This window comes from Stylophora pistillata, chromosome 12 (genome assembly GCF_964205215.1).
Source record: "Stylophora pistillata chromosome 12, jaStyPist1.2, whole genome shotgun sequence".
NCBI lineage: Eukaryota > Metazoa > Cnidaria > Anthozoa > Scleractinia > Pocilloporidae > Stylophora > Stylophora pistillata.
This window is the reverse complement of record NC_142530.1, coordinates 6,800,844-6,820,870: the sequence shown is the minus strand read 5'-3', so window position 1 is coordinate 6,820,870 and position 20,027 is coordinate 6,800,844. Positions and strand designations below refer to the sequence as shown.

The window sequence follows — 20,027 nt, the reverse complement described above, 5'->3', positions numbered from 1 at the left end:
CCTGACAGTTTTTATGGTATTTATCTACACTATAAGTTGGAGAAAGACACTCGTTAGGAAAGTGTCTCGTACCAAGAACGTAACCAATGACCCCAGCCGGACCCTACCCCAACCCTCTCTCTACCTCCCTCGAGAAAGTACTGAGAGAGGACACTGGGAACAAGGTTGACAGCCCACACGAAGAGGGCTCCAAATCAGAAGTAGACAACTGCCAATATAAAACAAGAGAACTTTATGATTGTTCGAGTTTTATGAATCAAATTTAATGTCATGCATAGCTTTTTGTCTACAGATTATAAATATCTTTTGTGTCATTTTCAGCGGTTTACTAAAATCTACATTCCAATAATAACCTAAACACCAATTCAGGTTTTATCCTCTCCGACAAGCTTACGATCATTCTCCACGAGCTGTAAAAGTTAAACAGAATTGAAGAAGCTATCCGTGGATTAGGGAACTTTCGCATAGTCTGGGCTCTTCAGACAAGGACAGCACTTAGCGAGTATCATTCCCAGCGCAACCTGCAAGTGGAAAATACGAAGAAAGGTTTTCAAAAGTAAATTACGAGAAGATAACAGTAAGCACAGTTTGTCTGAAGGAGCCATCCTCACCAACCTCGATCCTAGGGCCTTTTCCCCGCCGCACCCCCAACTAGGGGAAAAAGTCCTGGGAACGAGGTTGAATCCTTACAAGGAAATGCGCAAAGTTTTAAAATGCACAGACAGGGCTAATGTTCCTCGCAATTAATATTTTGTGTCGCCTTGCTTTAGTTGGTGTCATGTCATGATTTGCTTAAATTTCCTTGATGAATGCTGTGGTGACACTATACGAGAAATTTTCTCCTCTGTCAAGCTCAAAACCCTCACAAAAGAGCCAGTTACTCGCAGCTAAGCTGCAAATCGCCTCACCTTCATCGAGGTACACATTGACGGCTTTGGAACTCCATCGGGAAGCTTGCTCCGCAAAACGACAACAAAAACAAAGAAGGCGACGATCACAGCACCCAGAATAAAAACGCCACTGAAGTAAAAACAAAAAGTCAGGTTAATACAGAGATAGACCACCCAATATTACCACATGACGATCAATCTCTCTTCCACTTCATTTTTTGGGGCAGTGAAGCTTATAGCGTCAAATTGAATTATTTTAATTCAGCAAATAAATTTGAGGTAAATAAATTGACCGTTGCATGAAATTTGCAATCGCGATCACACCGCAAAAAGAAAGAAAAAAAAACCTGTGGGCTTTTAAATACAGTCGAGTTTGACCCCTCTGATCCTTTTTAGAGCGCATTTGGAGCACTAGGACTCAAGCCCTCTCTTTGTCCCCTACACGATTGTAGCACACTCGTTTTTCTAGTTATCTTCTACTCTGTTCTCAATTTTTGCTTACCTAATTAAGGCGACTGTACCCAGGTCGCTCAAGCCACTAGGGCTAGAAGGGCTAGAAGGGCTAGAAGGGCAGGCATATTTGGAATATAATACAGTCTCCTGAAAAAGAAACTTATCGGTCAGTTGACTTGAGCAAACCGAAGCAAGGCAAAGAATAAAAGAGTGAAGCCTGGAACGGTAAGAAGAGGAACCGTAGGAAAGACTGAACGAGATAGAGGTATTATAGGTACTTTAATCACATGAAAGCAAACAAACAAACAAACAAATAAACTATGGCAGTCAATACATTCTTCTATTGACTGCTTTAATTCGTTGTGTTTTTGTTCAAGAAAACGCTCGCCACTTTCTTGACCAATCAGATTCAAATCTAAAACCAGTCACGACTTTTCCTTTGCTCCGATTGACCGAAGTATTACTTTAGCTTTGGTGTTATGAAACTTAATGTTAATTCCGTACTGACTTTAGGAGCTTACGTAAAAATTTTCGGTGATATTAGCAGTCACTGATTCAACCCTGCCTTCCTCTTTTGTCTCGCACTTTAGAAGCACAGAAAACACTGAAGTCCTGAAAACAAACAAATAAACAAACAAACAAGTAGTGATTGACGTTTAAAGAATACTTAGTCTATTGGTTTTTATGTACTGCTCGTTTCCTAAATTTTAATTAAATTAAATTAAAATTTGCCATGATTAATATAATCACTTTAAGGCTAGTTTAGCCTCAAGCGTAAATTAACATCGCTACTTTAATAAGGATTCTAAAAGTTTCTACGACCATCGAAAATTGCTGACATTTTTTAAGATTAATTTATTCCAAGTTGGTGCTCAGTCCAACACATGTAAATGAATTTCTGAATAATTTTCCGAGGAGCAGTTAGTCAACTTTGATCCCAGCTGGGTCTTTTCCCTTAAGGTGGGGCGGGAAAAAGCCCTGGTATCGTCCGATGAAACCGTCATTTTGATTGGTTGATTGATTTAAATAATTTTGTTTAAAATAATTTATACATTATCCCGAAGTCAAAATGGCGGAAAGGCCCAACCCTAACTTAGGGAAAAGGCCCTGGGAACGCGATTGGCAGTTAGTTTGGCATTTTCGAGCGAAAGAGTCCTGGGTGAGAGATTGCGCGCGGATCTTTGAATTATTTGGAGGATATTCTGGTAGACAAAGGTTTTCCAGAAAATAAGGTTGCCATAAAGCAGAATTCTGCTAAACAACCTCACTGATTCAATGTCTTGATAGTATAGTTGAAGCTGCCCTGTTAACACGTGAGCACCTCAGGACACCCTCAAGGCGTGTTCAGGAAGCCTTCCGGAAGTACAAAATGTGTTCATTACACTTGACTACTTAGGGAAATGATAAAATGCTTAATTCTTGTACAGTGGAACCTCGACTTAACGATGTGCCAAGAGACTGGGCAAATTGATTCGTTATATTGAGGGTTCGTTATATCGAGGTTCTGTGGCATACATTTTACTGTAATTTTAGCCGGACTGAAACTGAAGTATCGTTCGCTATACCGAGGACTTTGTTATATAGAGGTTCGTTAAATCGAGGTGCCACTGTATAAAGCTAAGGAAAGTGTGGACTTTCCAACCAATTAATTGAGGTTAAAGGTCACACTCGCTGCTTACTTCTCAAAAAAGTCCGTCCTTTCCGACTCTATATCTCTTGATTTCCCGTATCTTTAAGATCTGTTTGATTACGAGAACCGCAGATTGACTACAGTCAAATGCAATGACAAAATACTTTCACTTAAGGTTTGCTTTGTTTTCCATAGATCCCGCGTAGAAATCTTACAAACCTATTGAATGCTGTCCCAGTGTATTCCAAATAATTTTCCCCGTCTTCTTTATGATAGAATTCAGCTGTGTCTTGTATTGCAACGCTGTAATACTCTGAAGTATTTCCTGCTTTCTGTTTTAAACAAGCCTATTGGAAGGTAGCAATGAAGGTAATAGTTACTCTGATGCGCGCAATGCGCAAAGAATTACTTTATATGTGCAGGTGTGAAACAATTACCAGAGATATATTTGTTAACATTGTGAATTTGAAAATGTAAAACTCGTATATGTGTACTGCGGTTTCATGAAATGTATGAAAGCGATCCACGCAGTAATGAACCCTCAGTTTATGTGGTAGTGGAAATAAGGCCTTACAGGGCTCGACACTAGCTTTTCAACTTGCTAGCCAAGTGGCTAAGTGACATCCTAGATGTTACGACCATTTCAGTTTGTTTACTAGCCAAAGTGGCAGGTGGAAATCGAAAACAACTAGCCAAAACTTAATTTCTACTAGTCTGTGGCTAGTGGGTTACCGTTAGTGTCAAGCCCTGCCTGAAAAAAATTCAGGCCCGCGTACAGGATTTGAACCCATGACCTCTGAAACACCGGTGCAGTGTTTTACAAACTGACCTAACAAGCCAATCGGGAGCTAGTCATTAGGTTGGTTCGCATTAAACCCGTCGAAGTGTTAATGCTGTGTTACACAGACTTGGTGAGAAACAAATTTCTGGGCTCCCATGAGGCAGGCCATTTCAAGAAAATAAAATTTACTCCATTTCTCGCTTGTTAGTTTTTGTTTGATATTTTAATACTTTCTTTTCTTACTTAGAGCGAATGAAAGGAAAATGGTATGGACGCCCTTTGAATTCACCTCACAATTGGACTCAAGTAAAGGAAGGATTCCCATCTATCGTACGTGTGGGATTTGGGTACGAGATGTTAGGAACTGAGTATTAAATTAAAGTTAACCATATACTTACGGCAACATTTTTACATGCCGATCCATTCAGTGAATATGGGTCGCATGGGTTCCAACTGAAGCTTAACTTTGCATTATTTGAGGAATTAAGGAAAAATCTGAGGTAAAAAAGAAAAGGGAATCAAGATCTAAAAGCAGATAAGCAGTTAGGCTAGGCCTTTGCCGGTTGCGCTGAGCACCTTTTGAGCACTTTTTTGAGTTTGGGGCACTATTTTGCATTTTGAGCACCCTTAAGCACTTTTTCGCACTTTGGGCAACATTTGAGCAATATTTCACATTTCGAGCAAATTTCGAGCAAAAACTGCGTGCCGCTCGCAACGAGAATCGTGTTCCAGGTCATAAATTTGAATAACTAATGATGTACTGGTCAAAAATAAAAGACCGTTGTTATGGAAAGGCACGTGGACTTATCCCTGCTGAGCGTGAAAACAGAAGTTTCTGATTGGCTGATGTATCCGATGTGTGTGTCATCTCAAATTTCTAAATCATCTGATGTCAGGCTTTACACTAGTACTGCTGAATTCATTTACAATTCGTAACCGGCTTTAGTTTTTTAAGAGCACAAATGATAGCGCTAAATAAGTCGGAAAACAATAGCACTGAAGACGAAGAAGTGATTGATACAATTACAATAACAGTAAATGCTGGAACATCCCTTAGTGCTCCAGAAAGTGCTTCGATAGCACAAAAGCGTCCGATCAACAAAGGGAAGAACAAGCAAAGAGGAAGCGTCAAAACCACCAACGTGAGTACACGGGATCGTCCGCTCAAAGAGTACCCAAACCAACACTTTGCCGTGGTAAAAGGAAAGCTTAGATGTAACGCCTGCAGCGAAGCTTTCAGCGATAAGAAAAGTTCTATTGAAAGACTCACGAAATCAAAGAAACATGAGAAGGGCCTGGCTGATATTGAGAGAAATAAATCAGAACAGCAGTCCATCAAAGAATGCCTGCAAAAGAGGGCAAGAATTGACATATTTACGAAAAGCTTAGAGATAACTGTTCACAACTTTTAGCTCTTTTTGAGCACTATTTTGAGATTTTGAGCACTTTTTGAGCACTTTTTGAGCACATTTTAGACATTTTTGTCAGCACTTTTTTAGGATTTTACGAGCGCAATCGGGAAAGGCCTAAGTTAGGCCCACATAGATTGTACCAGTAAGAGTAACAAATTAAGTTACTAGCATTGCCCGATTCATTTTCAGATTATGCTCAAATTACGCTGGTTTTTTAAAATTGTGCAACTTTTTTGTATAGTAACCTTTTCAAATAAGAAACACGACACAAGTCAAAATTACCTGCTGTTAACAAAGCACGACGCCATTTATATCTTCAGTCACGCCCTTGCTCTGTTAAAACACAATTTTACATCTTCACATTCTCTCATTTTGTTGCCTGTGAAAGCGGAAACTGGAACCGACTGAATCTTTGCTTCCGGTGTGCCTAGTCCTCTAGACGACAAACGACGCAGTTTTGTGGTAGCCACGGTAACCTTCTTCCCGGGAGACATAACAAAACTGAAAATAGACTAAACCACCGCGGGTAAGCTACTTCCCATACGAAATCGCAACTTGCACAGTAATCTCACTGCAAATTGTCAGCGGATAGCTCTATAGCAGACGAGCAATACGTGTTATAATAAAAAACATGGTGGTTAACATGGGAAATTGAGGAACTTTGCCTGGCTGGTCATATTCTTAGGATACCGGGGAAGACGCTTTCAAAACGTATTGTGGCTACTATTTTCGGTTGTTCTACAGCAGTTTCAGCCCTACTTTCAGGTTAGCGCGGTTTCGTGTTTCCGTTAATTCCGTTAAGTAGTAGAATATAATTTGGTTAGGAATTTTAAATCAAGCAAGTCATCACTGGAGTAATTTTTCCTCCAAAAACACTGAAAGGATAGTGATCATGCTAGCAATTCTGATTGAAGAAACGAAAATCCCTTAAATTATGCTGGTTTTTCCAAATTATACCAAAAACTATGTTACCATAATCTACTAAGGGTTTATCTGCTACACAATTCTTATGATATATAAAAATGAGTTAGTTCTAAGGTTACTTCAACTAATATTAAATCAAACAACATCGCTTGGTTGTTATATTTTTCTTCCGTCACGTTTCTTCTTTTAAATGTTAAAATGTTGAATGGAGAAATTCTCCTTTGGTTACCTCATGGAGTGGAAAGGTTAAAGGGACAGCACCACGGTGATGCATGCGCTTTGACACGTCTAAATCGTTGAAAAGTTGAGGAACTTTTTCAAATTTCGTTATTGGAACCGGTTGTAGTGTCCTATCATTTTCTATCTTTGCCATATCCGCGGATGACTCTTTTTTTCCTTTTTTCCTTTAGTGAAAAGGTTACACTGTTTCTCAGATTTGTCTTTCATTTGCATTTACCTCCTTATAGCTTTGAGCCAGCGACAGAGAAGAGAAAGCCTGGGAACGAGGCTGGCCTCAAACTTTTAATTGGTAGCGTCTAGCTTTGTGAATCTGAAAAATTTTTGCCAAAATTCTTTAAATTTGCCGTTTGAAATACGAGTGGTTTTTTTTTATTTTTTTATTTTTAACTATCTCCCATTTTTAAACTATTTCTTCCTAGATATAACCTATCTTCTGGTATCTGTCTCTTCGCTCTATTTATCCATTTCAAGAAGTACTTTCAAAATCCGGAAACGTAGGAGATAGAAGGATACAGCCCAGCGCAAGCCAATAATTTACAAATTTCCTTTCTGGTTTAAAAAACCTTGTTTTTAGTGGGTGCATGTAGACGATTTATCGTGCGACCTTTCATTTTAAAAAAAGGAAAAATAAGGGCGCGGGTATACTCGTGTCAATGCGCACCAAAATAGCAAAGTGAGTTTAATCTTCCCTCTGAAGCCGTCTTTAAGGAACAATAAAAGGTGGAAAATCACGGTGTTATGGCAACATTACCGTAGTAGGACGGTTCATACCTTGGCCTGCCTTCTGTTCCTGCTAATTTCTTAAGATCGATTATTCCTGTATCCGTTGAGCAGCTACAAGAATCTATTTTCTTGAGTTCATTTTCATGGCCAGAAACAGAGCCTGACAGAAAACAAATAGCCAGGCCGACGAAGACCAAATGAATCCGTTCAAAAGCCATTACAACAGTTTCAGTTCAACACAACGCGTTAAGATTGAAGGAGAACCTGTTCTCAAACATGGATAGCTCATGATTTTTATCATGAACATGTCATGGGACAGGTTTCAGTTTTATAGAATAGCTCCTCAAATTTACCGTCGTCCATGGGCATTTACGCCGGCACGAGACTTGCACGAAAAGTTACTTGTAACGCGTTCTGCCCGCATCACGGGAATCATGCGGTAAATGTTCATGCTTTTCTCGTTAGTTCATAGTCACACGAGCGTGGTCACAAAACTATTTTGGTCATTTTGTTCGACTTGTAAATTGATTTGAAGGTGAAGGAAACAACATTCTAACAAAGTGATTAAAAAAGAAAGGAAAAAGGAAAGCTGAAGCAAAGGGTTTCAATAGATTTTTCCATAAGCGGCAGCTGATGGTGCAGTTGGCCGCTGTGCCGAAAAAGGGGGCGCTAACTGGGCGAAACCCAAACACGAGCCATGCTCAAAGCCTAAACAGACGGCGGTGAGAGGTCAGGTAGGCAGCAGTTAACCGGCTTTTTTTAAAACCTCTGGTTAAAGACGGGGAAGACCGAACCGAATTGCTTTTCACTGACAAAATTGAATCGTTACGAGCGTGTCGATTTTTTGTTGAGTTATATCCCTTTTCACAATCTCCTGATCTCGTCTGTGCCACACCAACCAACCTTGCGAAAAGCGCGTGACTGTTGTCCGATGACCAGCCCGCTTTACACTTTAAACTTTGTGAATCCAATTGCAAAGATCTGAAAGTAAATCCTCTCATCAAAAACTATTCATTCATATAATCTTTGTCGGTGAGAATTTGGTGCTAAATCAGTAGTTGATAATCATGTACTTTCCCATTACCTACCTGCTCGACACTTTGATAAAAGTTATAAGGATTATTTACATTCTGATCATTCCCAGGAGTCAACAGGGTCACACAGAAATATTTGTGATGCCGAAATATCCTCTGTATCATATTTATGAAACGATTTGATGGTGGAACACCATCATGATTTTCTCGCGCTTGATTTGAAACATAAGGAGTTAAGATTTAGTTCTTATAGGTTGTTTACCGCATACTTTTGAACCTCTCTTTCCTATTCCGTGAGCGTTTCATAGGAAAAACTATTTAGAACACCAAAATATGGCTTAAATTTTTTTTTCCGACAGACAAACGACCTATTTGTAGATTCACATGCTCTCTTGTATGGAATTTTTCAGGCAATAGAAATTGTGATAAACTAGAGTCTTTGAACAAACGTATTTTACGATTTATTTTTAATGATCCATTGTCTAGTTATGATGATCTGTTAAATAAAGCAAAGATAGCGTCCTTATATACTGAAAGACTTCACAAAACTCTAATGGTAGTTATCAAGAGCTTATTTGCTTTTATGTATTCTGGATATCTAAAAGAACTTTTTGTTGTTCGTAATTCCAGTTATTCACTGAGAGAAAAGAATATTCTGACTCCACCTCAGTAACAAAAACAACAAAATATGGTCTTGAGTGCATCCGATATCAAGCAGCAAAAACTTTGAATTCGCTCCCTGACAGCATGAGAACGAGTACATCATTTAAAGATTTTAAGATAGCCATAAGGAAAATGAACTTTAGTAGTAATTTTTTATTAGAGTATTAGTAGTAGTTCTATTTATAATTTGACTGACTTATGTATTTTTCTTTCTCGAAGATATGAGCTCAACTACTCTGTAAATTCGAGTTGACTAAAGTATATGTTTGTATGTATGTACAGCGTGATGGGGTCACTGTGGCGCAAGAAACTTAGTTTAATCCCTTTTGAATTTGGAACAAATGAGATGCTTTTGGATTGTCCAGTATTCAAATCCCTTCAGGTAGCTGAGCTTAAACGGATCGTTTAACGGAAATCACGCGGCTTTCCCGCTAGTTCCTAGTGACGCGACCTCAGTCACGCGACGCTAGTCACACTTTGAAGTTCTTTATCTATCGTATATCAAATATCACGATTAGTTACACCTAAAGCTAACTACTATTTAAGGTAAACCACTCCTTCAAATTGCTTGCCCCTTGGTTTTACAATATATTCGGGGATGATTTAGGAAGTGCTACACTCTAACATCAGTATGCATATTCTCCATACAAGAAGAATTTGTTCAACGATCAAAAGCTTTCTAGCTGCTGATCATTTCCTTTATTCTCCTGGCAAAACTTTTGTTTCAGGGGTACTATGTTTAGGATCGAGAAATTAGATGCCAGTTACTCTTACGGGGTTAAAGTGTTTTAAAATGCTGACTTAAAAAGTTATCTACAACTAGATGTATTAGATGATTCGCATTATTATTGGTACTATCATTATAATTTTTTTCCTTTTCTGAATCTATTACACCCTTATATTATATTACTTGTTTCTGTTTTTTTCTCTTTCGGGTTCAGTGCAACTCTGGCGCTACTCTTCGATCTGGGGTGAAATGAAGGTTTATCATGATCACCACCTTTTTAAAAGAAGAACCAATATTCAAACCCCACGGTTAAAAAACTGCGCATCTCAAAGATCTGATCAGGCGTTTTTGTTTCAGCTCTCGATTATATTACAGAGAAAACCATAGATACAAATTACAACAGAAATGTTATACGTTAATAGTTTATCAGGGAATAGACGAATACTCCAGCCTCTTGTAACATGGACAGACCTTGGCCATTATCACTTCAAACCCAACCTGCAGAGCATAAAGTGAAGCATGGAGGATTCGTTTCTTGCGTCGAGTACTAGCGCCGTAACGAACAAAACGAAATCGTCACGTCATGCATCACGTAATAGTAACATTGCGTGACTGGCGCTTATCTGACTTGGGTAGGGAAACACTGAAATATAACTTAAAAAGTTTAAAGTATATGTCCGACTGAATGAAGCTTAATTTTTTGACGGTCATTTCAGAATAGCAGATCAGATATATTTGTCGGGTAACAACGAGATTCCTACCGGTCAAAATCACCTTCTAATTAAGTAACATGGGTTAGCGTTACACCCACCTTAACTGTGGTGCAGACAGGCGGTTTAGGAGTTCCTTCAGGAAGCTTTCTACGCAAAAAGACGATAAAAACAACGAAGGCAAAAACAAGAATAGCAGCAACAGACCCAAAACTGCAGTAGAAGAAAAATAGCGCTTAATTATACTGATTGAAATTCATATTTTTACTGTGAAAAGCTTACTCCAACAGTCCTCTTGAATGAGGTGAAACTCGTCTTATTTCTCTGAGGTAATACTTACACAATACCCATGATTTGACCAGTACCTAAGCCCGCGTTACTCGGACTACTGCACCTCCCAGGACATGCGCATTTGGAATGCAATCTCGTTTCCTGCAAAACGAAAAGAATAGCATGACCATTTCGTGACATGTTTTCGCCCTGGTACGGGCATGGACTTTTCCGGCTTCCTTATCCACCAGTTTTGTTGCTCACTTTATAAACCGACCTCCCAGTGCAGAAGTTTGTTGTGGGGAAGGGCGGAGGCTTGGGGTAGAGGTTGGTTAGGGGAAAGGAGCAAACAAGCGGGGAAAAAAAAGACAAACAAACCAACAAACGACAACAACAACATCAGGTGAATAACTCGACAGCGACGAGTGCTTGCTGATTACGGTTAATGAGGTTAAATTGCCTACGGTACGAACTGTGTGGACCAACTGTGTGGACCAAACGAGACCAAGGGATTATCGAGATAAAGTGTGAGTTTTAGTCGCCCGTATGCAGTTTAAAACGAGTCTTAAAACAAATTTTAAAAAGCTTTCAATTTTGGTTTTACATTTGGGTGTAACATCCAACCAAGAAAGAAGGATCTTAATTGCTAAGTAGCATGAAAGCAGAGACGGACCCTGAATTTGACCTAACTGACGGGTGACAAAAAGCAGCAGGTCAAGATGGGGGGGGGGGGGTTGCGCACCCCCTCCACCCCTCTGCACCTGAAAAGCTAGAGCAGAGAGTGAGGACTTACGTATTTCGAAGTAAATCTGCTCATGGGATCCACTCTCCCTTCTTCTGTTTCGTTACACATTAAGATAATTTTGGTTTTTCTGTTTGGAAAATAGGATCCTGAGTATGAATCAATGGCTATATAACACTGTGGTCTAACTATTTCAGCAAAGTTTAGCTGTTGTCAGTTAACAAAACCGCGTCCTAAACAGTCCTTGAATTAACGCTTCTGTAGAGAAAGCCTGAGGCCTCCTGTTTGCGTAAAACAGTGGTTTGGGTTAGACGTCGTGTAAAAAAAAAAACTGGCCCTGTGTGTTTTATACACTGACGTTAACTGATAAACAGTAATGAATACAGCAATTCCTTATTTCACAATGAAGGTGATCGGAAAAGGCACTAGTTTTGTGTTAAAGAACAAAACCTGAAACCTAACTCTTTTTGTTTCTCTGTTTCTTACCCGGTCTCGTACACAGACCTTTTTCACGCCCCTCTCAAACCTTTGGATTTAAATCTGGCGTTTTGATGCACTTCAACCAGTTTGCTTGTTTTTATTTTGAGTTCTTATTGGCTCCTTCAGGTCTTTCCCTGACTGGTGGTTAAGTTTAAAGATTTGATGATCTCCTTCAACAAAGAGAAGTTTGATTTATGACAAATATCAACCAGTGGTGATTATTTACATTTGTTTGTTGCCCTTGACTCCGTATGTCAATGCACACAGTCCAGTCCCCTGATCAAAAACGCAGTCGCTCAAGTTTTGCTGTCCAATGTCTTTATGATAAGTTCCAAATGGAGGTGTTTCTTGGATCATACAGACCTGTGGATCAACAACGACCTAAATAAGTGATTTGAACAAAATCGCAAATCATTGTACATATCAATATGAAACGCTTTTGAGTGTTGGAAACTGTACGATACATTTATTAGTCTTAAAATTGGTGACATTATAAGTGTTTCGTTTGTCTATTACGTAACCAAACAACATGTATACGGCAAGTTGTTTTTTGTTTGTTCCACGTGCCTGTAATGCAACGTTTTTGGTGTCTTTTCATTCGAATAAGCGAAGAGCTGTGATGGGGAAGTACACGGGGGTTAACCGAAGCGTTGTAACAGAGTCGTAATATCAAGTGAATAAACCGTGCGTTAATAAGGAGGCTTGGTACAGCTTCTTCACGTTTTCGACAGCGTTTGTAAAGTAACCTCTCCCCCTTTCCCAGCTAGAATACTTAGTTCAAGGTCTATTTAAGAAGCTTAATGCATGCACCGAATTAACTGATAATCCTGAGGATGCGCTCCGCTTGAGGTAAACCCTTTGAACTCCCATGAATGACCAAGACAGAATTTCTCCTTGCCATATCAATACAACATCAAGCAGACCAGTGATGAGAATAAAGAAAAATATCAATTAGGAGATTATTAGTCGATCAAATGCAACATTCTCTGATCTAGCATCATAAGAATTGTATGGCAGACAATAAGGAGAATTACCAATTAGAACTTGGGAGTGAAAGAGTTAATTGTGTCCCTCTCCATTAAACTAGTGTCACCTTGCAGAACGTTTATTCCAGGCTCTCTTTGCTTAAGGACACCCGTAGTGTTAGAGAGCTACACTACAGCTGGATGGAGTCTGGACTGGACTAGAACTTGCTAGACTTGTACAACGCTGACTCATAAAAAGAGAACTTTGATTCTAGCTATGGGGCGCGGCGGCGTAAAGAGATTCTCACGCGTAGAAAACCGTCCCTTTCTTCATGACTGCGTCGAGTAATCCAGGCAGTGCACGTACGCTTGAAGTGCGACACTTCTTCTGTATCGTCTGAGAAGTCGCAGAAAACCGCCTCGGTGATAGAGCTATGAAGAAATCCCACCTACACGATTGTGCTTCTCTCTAATACAGGAACGCCGCCAAAATGAGACTGGGCAGATAGTCATATGGCTCATTTTCAAAATCACGTGGTGTTTGCTTTACCACGGGCAAGTTGTAACACGGGCCCATATTGGAAGGACAACATTGGTTTGTGCAACATGGTGGAGCCTTCACATGCAAGCGGGAAATTTTCGGCTTAATTCTGTTTGCCTAACAGAATATGACATTCCTGGGGCAAAACTTCCAAAGGAATCTCCCGAAGAATGCAACAGTTGGATGTTGAGACGCTGGCTGCAGTGTAGATGAGGTCGAACAACGGGAAAAAAGGCAGCGCTTGTTCAATGGTAAAATTGTGGAGCTGGAGTTCGATCGGTGGTTCGATGAATCTTTGTAAAACAGAATTATTCGATGGTTAATTTTAGATCTTCTTCCAGGGTGAAGGATTATATGAAAATCAACTGTAAAGTGATTGACCCAGACGGAGGAGCAAACTTGTTAAAAAAGAAAGCGCGCCTTGGACTGTGCGAAAATTTCCTGATTAATTTCCTAGAGAAGAATACAACGATGACCTTTCAGATGTTCCAGTTGTGGACTATAATATGATATGAAAGTTTATGGTCCAAAATGTGTCAGGAAAAGGAACTTCTACCACCAAACCCTTAATAAAGGATATAACTTCTTTAATTCCGGTCATGTTGTTAAGTTGGAAAAACATCTTAGTGAAGATGGATCGTGCCATCTCAGAGGAAAGATTTTGCTGTCTATGAAGAAATCAACTTCATACACTGCCTTTATTACTTTGAGGGATGGTAAGATTCTTCGTGCAAAGTGTGGCTGCCCTGCTGGCATCGAAGGTTATTGTGATCATGTTTCTTCTATGCTTTTCTTCGTAGAAGAATTCTGTGAACATAATGCAAAAATTGCAGCTTGCACATTTCAGCCTTGTAATTGGAACAAACCCAGCAGGAAAAGAAAATTAGATAACCACCCAATTCACCATGTGAAATTTGTAAAACATGAACATGGTTAAAAGAAATCAGATGCTGATGGCTTACGTCAAAGTAAAGACGTGAGGGCCCCGCATCAAAGAAACGTGGACAGAACAGAACTCTACAATTTGAAATGTAAACTTGAGAACCTGGCAAGTAAAGGCCAAGAAATTGGTTTGTTGCACATATTACTGAGAAAAAGCCCACAGGAAGTGCTTGAAGATATAAGTCATGAACACGACTACTGTAAAAGACCTAGTGACACTGAACGCATTGCAGGTTCCATACGGACATTTCATGACTTTAACATGACGCATCTCTAGTTGTTACCAGGCCGAGCGTGTGATCTTGCTCGGCCATGTGTATGATGAAATTTGTTCTGAAGATTGTGAATGTGAATCGTTTTCAGCCTATCGATTTCGACGAACATTTTTCAGTTATTTTGAGAGGGAACCCTCAGATTGTTTGTAAGTGTTCGACATTTCGATTTATTTGAGCTTTGTATACTTTCATTTTGCTTTATTTTGCTTCGCGTTTGCAAGTTTCGATTGTGTAATTCTACTTTCAGAAACATATTTGTATGCCGTTTATTTGATGAACCTGGATTAAAAGACTCTGAAATTAACCCATCGATTCAGCGGCTACACGCATCATTTCACCACCAAAGGTCCACCCCATTAGCTTACAGGAGCTGAAAGAGCGTTGTTCCAGAATTAAAAGAAAGTTGGCTTTGGAGGATGATCAAATTCAGGTGATTGAAAGAGAAACTAAGGAGCAATCATTAAACATGGAAACTAACTTAAAATGGAATGAAGCAAGGAATTTTAGGATTACAGCATTAAAATCCAAACAAGTGGCAAGTATGAGTCAACTTCTCCAGTTGCAGCCCTCCAAGAGGTATTACATTAAAAGCAACCATTCCAAACTGATTTCATGAAGGAAGGTCTTGACAAAGAGCCAGAGATCATCAATGAATACATTGCTCAAATGCAGAAAGATGGTCATGAAATAACTATGAAAAAAAGTGGGTTCATTGTAAGTACATCCTATGGGTTTTTGGGAGCAAGCCCAGATGGTTTAGTCCATGACCCTCTAGAATGTACTCCTGATGGGCTAATTGAAGTAAAACACATTTTACTCCAAGGGGGGGAAACGCTTAAAGATGCTCCAATTAGAAAGGGAATTTGCAAAATGTTTGAGGGTCCTATTTCCATTAACAGAAATCACCAATATTATTTTCAAATACATCAGCAAATGTTTTGCTGCTTCAGGATATGGACTGATTTCGTAGTGAAAGGTGGCACCGAAATGTTCAAAGAAAGAGTGCAGTTTAACAATTCCTTCTGGAGCGAACAGCTGCCAAAACTAGAGAATTTTTTTAACAAGAATGTACTACCTGAACTGGCATACCCAAGGGTCAAGTATGGGCTGTCTCCCTTTTATCTCACTGAAGAATAAAGTAAAGTCTTGGAACAAAGTACTTTATTTAGTGGTTTGGCCTATTTATCATAATTATTATTATTTTTTTTAATGGAGACTAGTGAGCAGCAGAGAGTAACACAGGTATTTTGTCAATTTGTTTTATTTGCAATTAGCTTCATTCGTTCACACTTAAGACTTCATTAGGCAACCCCAAAATTAAACATTGCACACTTTGTAACACAAGATTATAGTCATACCTGTAGGTATATTTTATGGGTGTATTATGAGACAAAGGAAATTCAGAAATTCAACCTAAATTTAATTTTGGCCTGTAAACACATACATGTACCTTAATCAAACTGGTTATATGTCATACCAGTTACCTTAAAGCTTGATGCAATAATTTAATTTTGGCCTGTAACACATACATGTACCTTAAACAAACTGGTTATATGTCACACCAGTTACCTTAAAGCTTGATGCAATAATTTTATCAACTGTTCAAATGTCTACTGATGCAATCCTAATTAATTGTTACTGTTCAGAGAGTCATTTTCACTTAATTAATGGAGGAAGGAAGTTAACTAAAGCACAAATTACAACAAAAATGTCACTTGCACTATCTATCAGCCATGCTAATAGGGAATGCTCTATCAAATATGTGGTAGTTCTTTATCCTCTCCATACATCGTTCTACATGAATACGGAGGTCTGCAATGGATCTAGTACTATCAAGTTCCTGCTCAGAGAACTGCAGTTTCTTTTTCAATAATGGGGGTATTACAAAATGTGCTTGTCTAGCAGCCAACTCATCCTGAATTAAAAATCCTTTATCTGCCATTACTACATCCTTTTTGAAAGTTTATCAAGGAAACCAGATTGAATTATAATTTCTTTATCAGAAATTGATCCGGTGTACAAATCACCAACAAATGAACAGACCCCTGATGGTTTAATTCCTACAAGGCCTTTCATAGTAGCCTTTCTATTCGCTCCGACGAAAGGCTACCGCTCGAAACGTCAGCTTTTGTAATCGTTACGGTGGCCAATTTACCATTTCAACTTTGTTGATATATCCAAATTATTTCGTTACTCCCACCAACGCAGCCCCAAACAGTTTCCTTTTATAGTAGTGTTTGACTTATAATATGAATAACATGCAGACTGATTATCCAGTGCAGAAGGTGTTTCCATCTTGATTTCAGTGCAATCAATAATGACGACAACACCGGGGTATTTTGCCTTAAAAATAGCTGGCATGAAATCAACTATCTGCACCTTATGAGGCCAATTGATGAGAGGCTCTAGTTCTAAACATAATAGGCACATCCAACTTTTAGGAATGCACGACACAGTGCTCTCTGATACACAAAATCTATCAGCGAGGTCTCTTTCTAATAACCCAAGTCGTAATCAAACACGCACAAGAAAAAAATTCATCTAACAAAGACAATGACCTGACTGCACCAGGAGACTGAAGAGGTGAGGTGTTAAAAAGTTTTCTGTCATAATTCCCATAGCTCATATTCTGTGCTTTATTGGCAACAAACTCAAAGCAGGTCATTAATGTCTCATAATTAGGAAATCCAGTATAAAAAGAGATGCTCTTACTGTCATTTTGAAACCTTTTGATACAGAACTCTCGCTTGTGAACTGAATCTTTAGGGCACTGGTTTTTTCTTGGAGTATTTTAATTTGCTCCTCCATCTCTTTCTGCTCTTTCCGTTCGTCCCGATTTGTATCTCTTTGAGTTTCATGGGACACGGTACAGTTAAATTCAGCGGATAGAACATTATTAGCTTCCACTGAGGGTGTCTCAGACTCGACAGTTTCTGTGTAGTCTTTTACTAGCTACACAAGCTTGAACAACTTCAAACTCGAACTCAGAACCAATAGCGAGATCAGTTTCTGACATTACATCGTTAAAAGCAAGCCCCCTCCTTGTAGGTAATTTCCTCTCTTTACATGGTTTACGCCATGAGAAGATAGACGGCAATTGCCAGGAATATTTCTTCTTACCTCCTTCAAAATGTGCGGAACAAATTCGAGTATGAGAGGATTCCAGCCTCAATGTTTTGTTTCTGATTAACCTTTTGTATTTCTTCCTAAGACTTTCGTCCTTTGGGATACGATAAAATGATAAATTTCTATTTTTTCTGGAGTGGTTAGTACACAATGGAATGCAGTAGTTGTAATGAGAAGGCATGACAAATACAGAAGTGTTTCTCTCACCCCGAAGGCGCCATTTTGAATTTTGTCCTTCCAATACGAGCCCACGCTACTTTTAGTCCGCGGCAGAAACAAAATCTCACGTGATTTTGAAAAAGAGCCATTAGAACTTTGAAAGTGTGAACTCACCGCAACCTCTACGCAGCCATTGGTTGTTGTTTGGTTGGGAAATACTCTTGCTGTCCATGGATTGCAAGGATTCCATTGATAAGAATCATTCGTCTGGCCTGGAGTGTAATTGGCGGGTACCGGCGGAAAGTTGAATCTTTAGACAAGAGATGAATTTAAATTTGTTATGAAAAGATTATTACAACTGTATAGATATCCGACCAAAGTGTAATAGAGAAATAACAGACTCAGTAATTACATAAATTTCCTTAAGGCAACCCCCACCCCTCTGTCGAACAAACTAAGCTGTTCTGGACCCTCTAACTGATAATACCGCGATTGATGCTATTCTCCGATGGTCCCTACACTAATTCGCTAGAGATCTATGACGAATGATGTGCTCTGATTGCTCAAACTACTCGCAATCTATTAAAAAGAATTCCGTGATAGAGAGTGCATTGCTTAACCTTTACAATGTGCAGTTGTGAACAAAATTTGATAAAAACTCGAGCCTGTCCTTTGTTAAGTTTAGAACGACTACTCGATTTTTATGCATAACAATTGATTCCGACGTCGCCGTCGTCACCTATCACGCGATAAAAGTCTTGAGCTCACGATCTATTTGTTAAGCTCGGACCGGCCTTGTTCTCAGATATGTCTGAAAAGAGAGAGAGCTACCCCTGTTTTTGAGACAAAAGTTACTCCGAGGGGGATAATGAGTCGCTTAAAGCCTGCGGTATATCCAGACTTTTATCACAGCTCCAGAAAAAAAAGGTCGGGTCGTAAATTCACACTGGGACGGTTAACAGGCGTGACGAGGTTTGTTTACATTTGGCGCCATTGTAGCATGCAGATTACTCCCTTCCGTGACTTATTTATGGAGGCTGAAAACTGTACCTCCTTCGAGGTTCATTTAAATGGATTTAAGAAAATTTACTTAAGCAGGAAAAAATTGAAAGCAGCGCTACGCAGATCTAAGGAACGTACATTTTAGTAATGTTTTTTCCGATACATCTGTGATGCGGTAATAGGACTTCCCTCTGGTGAAGAATGGTAATATACTGATTTCAGTCACTGTTATATATAATGTGAGATTTTACGCCGTTAACTAACGGCGTAATTTCTTTTACCAAGTATTTGTAAGATTTTACGCCGTTACCCACAGGCGACCCAAGCTCCAGCTGCATTTGAGATGATCATCTTGCAATAACAGTCATGGCGGAATTATAAGAGTTTGTATGGGAATATTTACGACCGCTCTAAGGGGAAAAAAAAACGTCAAATTCTCAACTTGAGAATTTGACGTTTGAAAATACCTCACCCTACTTCCACAGCGTATCGCTTGTTATCTGACCGCTTACTTTGATGAAAAGAACCCATTTTAGCGAGTTGTCCTTTTCGAGGTTTTCAACGTACATAAGAAAAGCCCTTTTCTTATGTCTTATTTCTTAGTCGGTGTTATCTTTAGTGTAGGATTTTACGCCGTTAATTTATAGCGTTAAATCGTACAATATACAGGCTGAGTTAGTGGCGTTAAATCTCACAATGTACAGACCGAGGTAATCGCATAATTCGCATAATTATCTGATAGGCCGCGAAGAATAACCAGAAGCACCCGTTTGATGAACGGGTGCTTCTGGTTAACTTTATACTGTGACTTTCTAACGACGCCATTCTCACTAAAAGTGCTCATCGACAGGGCCAATCTTCGATGTTGTGCACTTTAATGATAGGGTATTGTGGTGTGGGTATCTGTGATAAATATCGATCCCCTCTGTTCTCAGTTTTACACGCGCTTACCTCGGCACATCGTCCTCTCCTGCTAGACTCCAAAGATTGATCTCTCCTTCATCGGTTGAACAACGGCAGGCGTCAATTTTGGAACACTTTCTGACTCCCTGTAGGAGAGGTAAAACCCAGTAGACTACAAGAGTAAGGAGCCATCGTTTCATATTGCAGAGCTCTAAGTCTAGTCTTCGTCGTCCGAGGTCGTGCGTGACAAAGAATCAGAAACTTGAACTGGACATACCCCATAATTCACAGCTTTTTTCGTCTCGTGGTACCTTTTCCGTCGTATATATAATATACGGATACCCCATTTACCCCCACCCACTGGTCCCCCGTCGCCATCCAGTATCTACCGTACCATCAGCCGCCAGGGATCCTTCAAAGTCTATCGGGAAAAGA

At 39.5% G+C, this 20,027-nt stretch overlaps 2 protein-coding genes, 1 long non-coding RNA gene and 1 pseudogene across 5 annotated transcripts; 1 reads left to right on the top strand and 3 right to left on the bottom strand.

Annotated features, from left to right (window-relative positions):
- Nucleotides 1-238: 238 nt before the first annotated feature.
- On the bottom strand, nucleotides 239-7,407 carry LOC111333578 (uncharacterized). Of its 2 annotated transcripts, none has more exons than XM_022939189.2 (7): nucleotides 7,102-7,407; nucleotides 4,153-4,249; nucleotides 3,193-3,320; nucleotides 1,865-1,955; nucleotides 1,393-1,490; nucleotides 909-1,020; nucleotides 239-521 (listed from the first exon to the last, which is right to left on the bottom strand). In XM_022939189.2, exons 1-7 carry the CDS (start codon nucleotides 7,269-7,271, stop codon nucleotides 450-452), a joined length of 768 nt encoding a protein of 255 aa, XP_022794924.2. In that variant the 5' UTR covers nucleotides 7,272-7,407; the 3' UTR covers nucleotides 239-449. The 2 variants fall into 2 exon arrangements, with proteins under 2 accessions (XP_022794924.2, XP_088598166.1); XM_088742040.1 differs by lacking the exon at nucleotides 7,102-7,407 and adding an exon at nucleotides 5,449-7,035.
- A 1,111-nt stretch (nucleotides 7,408-8,518) lies between these two features.
- Nucleotides 8,519-19,859, bottom strand: LOC111333381 (uncharacterized). 2 transcript variants are annotated; one of them, XM_022938933.2, is made up of 7 exons: nucleotides 19,641-19,859; nucleotides 17,862-17,997; nucleotides 11,906-12,042; nucleotides 11,251-11,329; nucleotides 10,528-10,619; nucleotides 10,289-10,400; nucleotides 8,519-9,975 (listed from the first exon to the last, which is right to left on the bottom strand). In XM_022938933.2, exons 1-7 carry the CDS (start codon nucleotides 19,790-19,792, stop codon nucleotides 9,904-9,906), a joined length of 780 nt encoding a protein of 259 aa, XP_022794668.2. In that variant the 5' UTR covers nucleotides 19,793-19,859; the 3' UTR covers nucleotides 8,519-9,903. The 2 variants fall into 2 exon arrangements, with proteins under 2 accessions (XP_022794668.2, XP_088598165.1); XM_088742039.1 differs by having other exon boundaries at nucleotides 10,553-10,619.
- Nucleotides 13,246-16,346, top strand: LOC148718582 (uncharacterized). The gene is made up of 3 exons (XR_015994320.1): nucleotides 13,246-14,548; nucleotides 14,650-14,978; nucleotides 15,353-16,346. It is a non-coding gene; the product is annotated as an uncharacterized LOC148718582 (long non-coding RNA).
- Nucleotides 15,648-17,850, bottom strand: LOC148718581 (uncharacterized; annotated as a pseudogene).
- Nucleotides 19,860-20,027: the final 168 nt, after the last annotated feature.

What these genes read in the sequence shown, in the direction of transcription:
- LOC111333578 (XM_022939189.2), bottom strand. Translation starts at nt 7,271, where the DNA reads ATGGCTTTTGAACGGATTCATTTGGTCTTCGTCGGCCTGGCTATTTGT. An exon ending in ATATCACCGAAAATTTTTAC is followed by an intron (nt 1,491 to 1,864) that starts GTAAGCTCCTAA and finishes TTTCTTTTTCAG; the next exon opens with GAGACTGTATTATATTCCAA. An exon ending in GGTACAGTCGCCTTAATTAG is followed by an intron (nt 1,021 to 1,392) that starts GTAAGCAAAAAT and finishes TTTTTACTTCAG; the next exon opens with TGGCGTTTTTATTCTGGGTG.
- LOC111333381 (XM_022938933.2), bottom strand. Translation starts at nt 19,792, where the DNA reads ATGAAACGATGGCTCCTTACTCTTGTAGTCTACTGGGTTTTACCTCTC. An exon ending in GTCAAGGGCAACAAACAAAT is followed by an intron (nt 11,330 to 11,905) that starts GTAAATAATCAC and finishes TTTTCCAAACAG; the next exon opens with AAAAACCAAAATTATCTTAA. An exon ending in CTGTCTGCACCACAGTTAAG is followed by an intron (nt 9,976 to 10,288) that starts GTGGGTGTAACG and finishes TATGCTCTGCAG; the next exon opens with GTTGGGTTTGAAGTGATAAT.